The 12,285-nt window shown below is 39.4% G+C and overlaps 1 protein-coding gene across 1 annotated transcript in view; it reads right to left on the minus strand.

The window, feature by feature from the left end:
• Positions 1-1,318: 1,318 nt before the first annotated feature.
• The window catches only part of BMPR2 (bone morphogenetic protein receptor type 2), a 105,777-nt gene continuing 94,810 nt past the window's right edge, over positions 1,319-12,285 (minus strand). Inside the window, exons 12-13 of the mRNA XM_041403182.1 lie at positions 10,469-11,730; positions 1,319-8,788 (exon numbers count right to left, since the gene is read on the minus strand). Coding sequence (XP_041259116.1) covers positions 8,538-8,788; positions 10,469-11,730 — 1,513 coding nt within the window. The 3' untranslated portion in view covers positions 1,319-8,537. The remainder of the gene's footprint in view (positions 8,789-10,468; positions 11,731-12,285) is intronic.

Genomic DNA, 12,285 nt, shown 5'->3' on the forward strand with positions numbered 1-12,285 from the left:
CTCATGCACCCAAAGAAAAATCTATCAGTAAAACTCACCATTCACACTCTGTTCCTGCAGGGCTGAGTCAGGCTTCTCAGATGCCCTGAGGATAAGGCTCAGCCACACCTGCTGGGGTAGGGCAGGACTTGGCTGCTCTTACTGTGAGGCAAGCCAGAAGTGTGAACTGCTTTCGGGAACACAGCTACTTTTGTCATGCTGGCCTCCATTCCCAGGGTGCTTCCTGCTTCCAGGGAAAGCAAGGCCTGCCATAGTCCCTTCCTGTAGCCAAAGGTTTCTAGGTTCACTTGTGGGGCTCAGATGATTTGCCATACAGGCAGATACTCAACCAACACTACTTGCCTCAGTTTGTTGTTTCCTCCTTATTTATGACAGCAAGAAATGAAGCTCCTCATTCTGTCTCCCTTCTTTCTTTGATTTTTTGAGTTAGTTCTTAGGCCAGAGACTTGCACCACTTATTTGCTTGCAAAACTCATCACTGTGGATAGAGAAAAATAAATTAACAATAATTGAGGAGGAGAGATAAAACAACATCCGAGCTGCAGGATGGATGCCACCAATCTGTGTATAGTGGAAAAGAGTCAGTCAGTGGAAAGGTGCAGCACCCATCTACTATAATTCAACTCATCTTTTTCAGTTCTGCTGGATAGGACAGTAGCTCTGGGCCGGAAAAGCTTCTGCTTGTAAGAATGCCAGGATATTGTCTCTTCGTGGGGAGGGGAAAGTGCAACAATTGGCGTGGGAAGGGTAAGGGGTTGCTCTTTCAATTCCTGTCCCAGCTGCAGAGCTTGTTCCTTGCTGTGTTCCTCCACATACCTGGTTGCCATCAATCCTGTGCTCTCTCCAAGTGCCAACCAAAACAGAAGGAGAAAAGCATTTAGTTTAATACCTCTTTCTCCTGTTTTCTTTTTCTCTTTTTCTGCATTTACACTTAGCAAGCAGACAAAGTGTGACAAGAGGTCATGCAAGGCCTGCTGCTCTGAAATGTCTGCAAAACTGTGTTCAGCTCCAGCACAAGCACCTGACCTGGCTGGCCAGTGGGAAAGGGGGCAGAAGGGAGCAGAGGCACTGCACAACCCCAGCAAGAGCATGCCCCAGATTCCCAGTGCACAGCACCACCTGGGAACAAGGAGGGTGGAACCTGGTCATGCCAAAGGTGTCTGCAAGTCCTATTCAGCCCTTAGTAATCAAGGAATTCCTTACCCTTCAAGCAACCAACCCATATAGCTGCAAGGGGGGGTTTCCTCTTCCTCTCATTCCTGGAGCATGTTAGTACTCGTGGCCAGTAACAATATGAACCAGCAAGAAAAGACCATGCTTTTTGTCATTAATATGATCTTTAATAAATGGAATAATGCACCATTTTTACAGCAAGCCTTTTCTCTCAGGCCTAAAGAATAGCCTTTTAAATGTTCTTATCCAATGTCTCTGTATCAATACAATCTCTTTATTTAGGTTTATATATAACAAAGCAATTCTTACAAGTATTCATAGAAAACTCTGTAGTGGCTTTAACAATGTCAGCTTTCATAGTGGCATCCACAGATGATTAAAAACCAAAAATTAGCTTTTTATTTCATACTCACACTGTTCCATGAAACACAACTTATACAGCATAGCAAGGGTATTGCGCAGCTTATACAAAAGAAATAACTGAAAGCAATTATTTATAAATTCATACATGATATTTCCTCAGCCGTTTGAGAGGAAAACCAAAAATACCCGTTAACAAAAGGGTTCTGATGAGACTCCATATTCTAGGATTTCTCCCCCTCTTCCCCCAGAAAAGCTCGCTCAGAAAGTAGTGCTCTCTTTACAGTCTTTCATAAGGAAAATGGCAGTTTCGCATCTTCTTACTTCAGCCTTACAGAAGACCAAACCCTAGAAATTCATTCTTGCCATGTTTACTTTCCTCTTATACTGCATTTGGGGGGGAAAATAATCAACAGCGATTGTAAAACGTTATTCCAGCTTATATAAATGTGACTAGAGCACGCTTTCCTCTAGAGACAAAAAGCAGACAGAAACATATACATACAAACCGTTTTAAATACGTTTCAACAGTGTGAAAGAGAGAGAAGAGTCACCAGTTAGGAAATTCAAAAGTGACAAATGAGTCAGCTGTAACTTGGACTTGCCTGTTTGTTCTTGTGACTTCTTACAAACTACAAAGACCAGAAACAGTAACTATTTTCTGAATAAACAAGACTGAAGTGTGAAACTTCATTATACAGTTCTGAAGCACAAAAAAGAAAGTGAATCAAGTGCTCTAGAAATAAACCTCACACGTTTGCTGTCTTAAAAACAAGTGAATGGGCTACAAAAGTGGAGGTTTGGGAGACCTTGGAACTAGAAAGTTACAAAGGCTAATTATTTCTGCTTTAAAATAGTTACCAGGCAAGATGCTGTGCCCCGATGGACACCCTCCAGTGATACATCTACAGAAGCCTGTAAGGACTGGGAAGAAATCCTTCCTTCCTGTGCTGTGGAAGCATGGTGTATGCATTGAAGTTAACCAACTGGATGACTTGCAAATTCATACAATTGCTGATGAAAACAGCAAGAGGCTTTGAAAAATAGCTGATGATTACACTATGAATTAGCATAACTCCAACTAGTTCCTGCTTATTATGCACACATGTATATTAAACCACAGTGAAATGAACAGAAATGGCCATAAGAAGTAACTTGTATTAATAATGCACTTCCAACACAGACCTGCATGGAGCCCAGATCAACATTAAAGGGCCATGGTGTAAATAAGGATTTATCTTGAACCCTTCCACTCCCCCAATGCAGTTCTACTTCTTGGCAAAGCCACAGCTGCCCTGTGCTGACCCAGCTCCACAGCCTGAATCCCCCATCAGCAACATCCAGCAAGGCTCAGGAGCCAGGGCTGCCCTGCAGTCCCACATTCCACATCAGCTTTCCTAGGGCTAATCCTCCCCAGAAGCGTTTAACAGCACAGCCAGCAGAACCCAGCCCTCCTTTGCCCACAACCAAAGGCAGCCTCCTGCTGGATTCCAAGAGCACTGGGCTCAGCCACGAGCCTTTGAGGTGCCCATTCCCTCAGAAACACAGGTGCTGAACATAACAGCCATTTGGATTTGCAGGAGCACAAATCTGTTCTTGCAGAAATGGAAGTTCTGCCTCCAATTTTACTCGGTACAGAAGAAACCCCAAATGAGAAATCTGATTTGTTACTCTTTCGTGTCAAAACTGAACCTACTCGGGGAATGGGTGAGATGAAAAAGGGATGTATTTCTATAGCTACAGTTTCATTTGACAATATAGAAGCCTAAAATGTAATTGGATTTAATGGACTAAAATACTATGTTTAAATGGCAACCACACATATAACTATAGCTACTACATAAAAAAGCCTTGTAAAAATTATCATGTTTTAAGTGTTTTGGGTTATTTTTTGATCTTTGAGAGAGGTATCTTAAATTACTCAGCTTCAAATAAAGCTTGTCAAGTGCATTCCCAAGTTTCTCTCTCTCATAAATCCACTCCACCCAAACAATCAGTGACAAGTCTGTCACGGGAGATCTTGAACTACTGGACTGTGTCACAGCCTGATCCCAGCTTTACTGTGATGCACTACAGACAATTTTAAAATGGCATATGAAAAAAAACCCCCACATTACACTTTCTACCAGTGCTACCATCTGATGCTGTAACTCACAGAATTTAATCCTGGAACTTACACACAACATACATATGCATCTAAATACACACAGAGTTTACATAAAAATATATATATATATATCTGGCTTCACTGCAATATGTATAGTTTTTTCACTGAAGAAAGGCTTGAGGTTGAAGAAAAATTAGTAAGCATGTTTTAGAAATAAGGTTAATATAGTTACCTGTTAAAATGGGTACTGGGAGACCAGACAGAAAAGTTCAAATAATCCAAATTTATGCAAAATATTAAGTTGTCCAGTCTATGATCTTTCAAAGACTGATCAATCCAATTTCAATTTACTTTGATGAGCTGCTACAAATCTTCTAATTAGACATCAGGTCATTTATATGCTACTGTGCTTGGCAATTATTATTTTTATGGCTTAAACCCAGCCTATTTCAGCAATGGGACCAGCCATCATTTTTATACAAGCAAAAATTACAGCATAATTAATTTCTAATGTATAGACTAAATATGTCAATTTAAAAATCCTCCCTAATTAGGCAAGAAATGTCCACAGTAACATTTCAATGGCAGAATGGTTATGAACTTTTGTATTTTTCTTTAAAGAAAATTCTAATCTGAACATCGACACAGTAATGTTATATTAGTGGATATTTTTTAACATTTAAAAATGGAATATCATTAGAGCAAAATGCATGGAACACTGGAACTAGGGCATATACAATGTATACATATATATTTTTAAGTAAGTATTCCTTACTGTTAAGTTTGGGGCCAATAATTTACTCCATACAATTAAAGAACTTCCTTATTCTCCTCTCTGAGGCAGGTAGGATTCCAGATTTCTTTTAGAGAAAGCTGATAGGTAGGAGGATGTGAACTTTCTGAAGATATTTATGAGATGGGAGTTTTTTGTTGCTTGTTTCCTGAAAACAGCATCTACCTTGCATTGTTTTGTGCCCAGTGCACTGAAAAAAACCAAAACATGTTGCCTTTGAAAATTAGGTAATTTTCTATATGAAAACTAGAGACAAACTAATGGCACTAGGAAAGCAAAAAAAGAACAGAAACGTTGTTTCTGAAAATATTCTAATTATGACACTATCAGAAGGTTTTCTTTTAAATTAGCTGTGCAGCATAAGTGCATCTTGGAGTTTCAAGAAAGGCCTTGGTAATACTAACTGGCTAGCATATCAAGCTGTAAAGCATTATAAGCAAATTCAGGGAAGAGTTGCAGATAATCTGACCTGTAAATTCAAATTTTAGAAGACTATGAGGCTTGTCTGTTCAAAGGGTTAGAATTCACAGTCAAAAAACCATGTTATGTTGGTATCTCTATTTCAGGAAACAGAATGAGAGACAATGCATTAACCTAAACAACTCTCCTGCCTTCTACTGGTAAGCCATTTTCTATACCCAGCAAGATGTTGGATTTTGTCTCAGACAAACAGCAAAACTGTTTGCTCTATCATTTTACTTGAATTCTCCATTATAAATTAGCATAACAAATATTCTACTATTGCCTACTTGGCAGTGGCACAATTAATAGGTATTTACACTACCATTCTATTTTAATTTTGCTATATTTATCTTGTCTGCAATATACATGAGAAATTGATAGGAAATTATCAACTTCCATAATTTTCCTTTTTTTGAAAATCAAATAAGCAAAATCATAACTCACAAGGAAATAAATCACATTTGTTTTCCTTGTTTATTGTACAATATCAAATATCCCTGTGTTTGAGTTGTAGAATTCTTTCTCTTACATGTATTTTGTTTGGTTAAGGACAATTCCCTGCAGCATGAAAATTCAATATAATTTAACTTACAGAGATAGTATTTGATGGACACTGGATTATGTGCTGTGAGGAAAAAAACGGCATTACTAAATTAAACATTAAAACAAACTGCTAATCTGACTTCATCTAGCTGTGCAGAATTACAGTACCTACTAGTACTTTGGTACCTACTTTAGAGTTTGCTTTGACTGACCTTTAAAAAAGAATAGATTTCATCTGTTTAATCTATAGGGTATTTCCCGATAAAGTACATTTTTCTATCATATAACAAATTATAATTATCCATGGTAGATTGCACAGCCAACCTTGCTACTAATTATAATTCATTACAAGGCCCTCCAGCAAGTAACAGAAATAGACAAAGCGAAGAAAAAAAGTATTGCTTAAGAATGTTGAAGGAAAACTGCAGAACAACATCTTCATCTGGTATTAAAGTAATTTTGATTGCATTGATCACAAAAAAGTTGGATTTCTTACAAAGGCATGGCCTGCAAAGAAAGGCTAAAAGACTGGTGCAATTCTGTCTCAGCAGAAAGAAGCAGCAGTCAGAGAAGTAATTTTTCTCTCCCCAGAGTAGACTGACTTAGTAGGAGTCCTAAATATTGTTTTCAGCCCACATTCTGAAATGCTGATGGATGATACATGCAAGGCAAAGAAAAGTAATTGGGATAGAGTGAAGAACAAAATCCTCAACACCATGACCAGTGCTCACCAAAAACCACCAGCACACACTCCAAAGGGAGCCTCACGGGAGGCCAGAGCAGAAGAGAGCCCAGTGAGCAACATGAATAGAATGCCAGAAACTCTGATTCGGGTCTTGAAACCCAGCTGAGCAACTGGCAGGTTTTCAACATCTGGGACGTGAGACTGCAGCAGATGGGAAGCCAGAGAGTGAATTAAAAGTCAAACCAGAAGAAGGCTGTGCTTTTAAAAAGGGGTGATATAACTGTATTATACAGGGGGAAAGCATAATTATGCCTCAGATACAAGAGGTACTATTTGAACTGGTGCTTAAAGAACATAGGGAGCTCAAAATGTGCCTTGTGGCTTGTACTTCTACAACTACACTTAATCAAAGTCTGCATTTATAGTGCTATCTCTTGGACATATCTAGGAGAATCTAAGAAATGTTAAGAAGCGTCACAAGAGAAAATCATAGCAATCAAGAACAAGCAAGGAATTTTGGGGAACAGCAAGAATCAGATGTAAGCAAGGCATGTCTTAAATTAGCTGTATCAACAGACAGAGAAGAACGGGGTTGGCAAAGTTTACCTCAGGGGGAAAAAATTGTAAAACGAAGACAAGGAAACAAATGAGCTTAAAAGCAGAGAGCATCTGCTTCAGTCAGCTGAAAGGAGACAGGCTGGGGGAGGCAATTGTTTGCTGCCAGTATCCTGCCACAGGAGTCTGGCAGGCTGACTGAATTGATTTTCTTTCTTTGAACATCACCAGTTTTCAGATGAAGTGATAAATCTTAGCTTGTTACTAAAGATTGATGTGTTACACCTTTTTATATCCAAATAATTTTTACTGAAGTGTTTTCAATTGGAAAGAATGCTTCTCAGGTGGAAGGCTATTTCTTAGGTGGAAGGAGGTTCTAACTAATAAGAAAATTATTTTCTTTCAGTAGACAGTAAAACTAATGATTCCAAAAAAAGGAAGGGTTTACTTGAGATAGTGAATAAACGATTTATCTCAATACATATTACATTCACATTCACTGACAGCTAAAATCAATGTGCATACAAACTGAAAGAAGGGACTAAGCAGAAGGGAAGAAAAATCCCCAACCCTCCCCCACAAACACCCATGATTTTTAAAAGCATGCAATAAACTTTAACAAGATGAATGAGGGTCTCTAAGAACTCTGAAGGGAGGACAAGTTTCAACTCAACTTGGCAACAACGATCAATTAGGATGCACCTACCTGCATAAGTAATCAGGCTCATTTTTACCCCATACTGTCTGTAAGGAGGTAAATCAGAAAAGACTTGTGACTCATCACAAAATTGTTTTGTGCCAAGTAAGATCGATGGGTTTTTTCTCTGTGTAAACGTTCACAACCTATCTTCACTCAAGCTTTTAAGTATGACAATTATTAATATTTCTGAATAAAATGTATTTTTCAATGTACATCATTAGTGATCTAAATAAGGTTTTACATAAATACAGGGGGTGAAACTGCACACAAAATAAAATGGAAAAAATGTCTGACACTGTCTCCTTACATTTGTTCAACATTTTGTTACTCAACTTCACAGGCTGGCATCTACTACTATAAAGGAAAGACATTTTGATTAGGGAGGATCAAAAGAAAGGTACGGAGCTCAGATTCTTTTTTTTTTTTTGTTCCTTTTTTAAAGCCCTTTCAAGTTGGGGAAAATTCATGCACTGTCACCTCTGAGCACAATGTGATATTGGCAGCTGCTTCAAGCTGGCTACGATGTGCAAAGTTCACTGTCATGACCGGCTGACTGCTCAACTGTCAAGGAAAAATTAACAAATACAAAAATGGGAACATGTGGCAGTTTTAGAAACACACTTTTCAATAAAGCCTACTGTGAACTATAGACTATTGCACATTTCAACATGACACAAGGAAAATAAGGGGTTCAAAAGAGAATACACTTTGTAACATAGAAATATACAGACTAGCTTGTGCACAGAAATCAAAACATGGTTACAAGACACCACTGCAGTCAAACCTGTCTTATAGTCTGCTTATGTTCTTAGTGACCTTAAGAAACTGGTCCAAACTGATTATCAGCAATACTTTTTTTTGTTACTTTTTTTTAAAAAAATATTTTGAGACCACATCTTTGATACACATATATATATTCCGTGGTCAAAACAGACAGACTTAACTTTAGCGATACTAAATAAAAGTGCAAAAACATTCAAAAAATAAAACAAAATAAAAAAATATGGAAGCATAAGCTAAAAATTTTCTGCATAGCTGAAATCTATTTAAAGCGAGTCCTTGGTAGGGGTTGCTGACAGGAGGAGAAAGCAGTTTTTTAAAATGTCTTCTGCGTGTTTGTTTCAAATAATGCAAAACAAAGGTCGGCTTTTGAAGCATTTCACAGGCAGTTCACCCCTGCGTCCTTAGAGACCATGGTGGTGGCAGTGCCCCCCTCTGCAAGGTACACAGCAGTGCTGGATTTGGGGGGCACTGCCTGCTCACTGCCGTTGTTGTTGACCTCGCAGTGCAGCGGCTCCGTGGAGATGACCCACGTGGACGGACGCCACCGCTTGAGCGAGTACGGAGTTTTCACACGTTTCTTGATCTTCTCTCCTGAGCCTGATTTGCCATCCTGTGAGGAGTCACCTACTGAAGGGAAAAAAACCAAACCAAACAAGAAAACAGAACAGAAAATCGTATTATGAGGAAGGTAAGATTAAACTGGAGTCCAGGGTTGTTACTTACGTGAAACAGAAAAAAAGAACCAAATCTATAAACACAGAAGCAATTGTGTGGCAGAGGCATGACAGGTGTACCAACTACAACAGCTGCCACTAAAACAAGGGGTTAGATTCTGTTCTCTGTCAGAAATTACTTCAGTGAAGTAATTTGTGTTACCTGGAATGCATATTGGCATCAAACTGGAGAATCAGCATTTGACATTTGAGGGGCTTTTGCAATCAAAGTATCTTATATTACCTGTAATGGGAGGTACAAAAGAACATTGCCACTGCAGGACAGCAAAGGCAATGTTAGGTCCCCTAATCCTACTCCAGCTGGCAAAGCATTTCACCTGAAAACCAAACAGTCCATTCTCTGTTAAGACATTAAGTCAGGATTTGGAATGCTGCGTTGTAAAACTGGCAAAACCAACTCTAACTATGATATAACTTCAGCAGTCAAAATGTGATTGTTAAAAAAACTTTACACAACCCCTTATTTTAACTTAACCTTCAATTAAAGAAAGTCACTGAAATAATACTTTTTCTTCATCTTGATAAGATTTCAACTCACATCAACAAGTTAAGACAAAAATTAAGGTTTCTTACTTAAAAGAAAGGCTTAAACATTCCATTGCTGAATATTCAACGGCATTTCTTGAAAGATATGTTCTTGTTTGGTTTTAAACCTTTTTTTCCAAAGATGCCTGGCATCCCAGTTTACTCCACTACTATCACAGCATCTTCCTAATAACAGTCATGAGATTTGCAAGCACCTGCCAAGACTACAATGACTTCTGGAAATACATTTTGTTTAAAATGCACACCAGGAGGTCATTCCAATAGCTCAAACAGGCTCACATCCAGAGGATGTACCTAATTGAACTATAATTACGTGATTACATTCTTACTGTAAAAAGGAGAGCCCCACTGTAACCTCTTAGACCTCTGGCCATAAAACTCTCAAGGAAGTTATTCTGAAATAAACTATTAAAATCAATTCCTTCTCTAATTACTTGGATTAATTTTTATGTACATGGCAAACTGATGAAGAATTGCTCTAATTGTTGGAGCTAGGACAGCAAAATAGAAAATGTCTGACCCTCCATTTAGGCTGGGCTAATACAGTAAAATCAGTTGCTTTAAAATCATGAAGCATATAAGTAGTTACTATAATAAATCATTTTTATCAATGCACCTTAATAGACAGCTACTCTTGAAAGAATGAGGAAAAGTAAGGAAAAAAAGGTGTAAGGTGCCCCTGCAGAAAAAAAAGGACACTTTTTCAATATGCTTTGCAGCTATCAAATGTAGGAGCCTTGCAAGGAATAATGAAAGTTAACCTAGAGACAGAGTGGATGGGTTAGAAAGAGACAGATTTATTCTGTGTATGTGGAAGGATGATAGTGATCTAATATACTGGAAACGATGGAGACAGGACTTTATCAAAAAGACTGAAATTGTGCTGAGGGAAATTACATTTATATGAGATTTAATAAGTATGCTTTGAGGAGAAACGGGAGACGGAAATAATTTCTATTGAAGCAGATATCTGCAGTTATTAGGTAGAAAGGTGTCAGGGAAACTGTTGAGCCCTGCAGGCACTTACACTGCATACTACTGCTATCCAAACTACTTGTGGCTGACAGATCCAGCGAGTTAGGCCTCTGTGCTCTTCTGGTCTGGGTCTGCCCAGGATTTCTCACTACATTCTGGATACTGGCTGCAGCTGTGTCTGCACACGGATTACTGTTGTTGTTGTTGGCGTTCGTTCGGCCGTTATCCAGGGGTCGCTCCCTCCTGTCCACCAGGCGCTCCAGAACACCTTCATCGTGGCCAACCTGCTGCTCCCGCCTCAGCAAGGGCTCGTGCTCGTCGGGACTGGAGTTGATATTCAGCCGGCTGTCCTCCCCACTGAACTGGTTTTGAAGCATTTCCTGGGCCCTCTGCGCTACCGAGCTGCTGGTCTGGCCGGAGGGCACCGTGCCGTTGGCATACTGGGCTGTGCCAGCGTGAGAGTTTATGCCGTGGCTCCTCCCGGCCACTCCATTCATGGTAACCGTCACCACGTGAGGCTCTGCGGCATTGATGGTGTTCATCTTGGCAACGCCCGTTTCCACCTGCTTCAAGTTTGATTTGTGCTTGCCACCAAATTTTAACCGTGGCTCCTTTGTTGAATTTTTGGTGTTTAGAGGGAGGCTAGTAGGCCTCTTCGGAAGGTTCTGTTGCTTGGGTAGAGGATAGACCTGAGCAGATGGGACATCCGGAATCAAACACGCCTGACCGTTGGTAGCTTGCGTGAAGTCCTGCTGCCCTGTCACCTCTACTGCAAGTTTTATCAGTGGATAAAGCAAGCTGGAACTAGTGCTGCTCAGTGGATCTGGCCCACTAAACTGCTTAAGTGAATGCTCCATCAGATTCTCATCAGAGCTTTCTTTCAGGTTCTTATCCACTTCTTTTGGATCCAATTTATTTGTCTCCAAGTCCTCCTCTGTTAGCTGCAGACAAACAGGGGTGGGCCCACCCGGCTGCATGACATTTGTAGTGTGTAAGTTTGTTTCATCCGAGTAAGGCATTTCGGATATGGTGGTCATGCCAGTGCTGGGAGTGAGGCCAGTTGTATGGGTGGTGGACAAACTGGTGACACTTGTCTCGGGACTAGGGATGCGAGCTTGTGCTTGTTGCCGCTCGTAGTTAATGGAATTTCTATTCTTTTCCCCTGAAGTCAATGGTGTAGTGGACATTGAATGTTCAGAAGAAATGTTCTTTACTATGCTGTCAGTGTGGTGGATTGAATCTTCAATGTAGGAAGAGGAAGAATAATCTGGATATGGCCTTATCTTTGATACACGTCTATGATGCGACAGATTCCTTTAAAAAAAAAAAGTGATATTAAGATCATAGATGTAAAAATCACCTCATATTGTAATGCCTCTCATTTAAGAGAGCTGAGTGTCTTTTGTTTCTTTTAATGCATAAACTGAAGACAGATACAGTACAAAAAGGTATTTCAGCAACTTCCTTGAAAAGTGCTGGGGATAAGAAAATTTGTTTTACTAGGGCAAAATTTCATGATGGATGTTATTAGTTAGGAGAACAGTAATATTCTATTTGTCCAATATGCTGTTTGTCCAGTTGGCAAAGTAGTGCTAAGGTTCTGCTCTAGATGCAGAGAAGTGATGCTGAAGAAGGTCAACAAAAACGCAACAGACTAAATCAAGAAAGTGATTCTGGAAAAATGTCACAAGGTCCTAACCCATGAAAACTCTACTATTTTGACAATTTAGGTATTTTATGATTTGAACATAATATTTTTTCATGACAATTAACAGTGTCATATGCAGCAACATTATCCTTCTCTCAAATCTGGATTTCTAGACTATACTATTAAGCACTAAAGTCAGTTCTGCAAATTCTCATTCCCTC

This window comes from Onychostruthus taczanowskii, unplaced genomic scaffold (genome assembly GCF_017590055.1).
Source record: "Onychostruthus taczanowskii isolate IOZ18803 unplaced genomic scaffold, ASM1759005v1 scaffold20, whole genome shotgun sequence".
Classification (NCBI taxonomy): Eukaryota; Metazoa; Chordata; class Aves; order Passeriformes; family Passeridae; genus Onychostruthus; species Onychostruthus taczanowskii.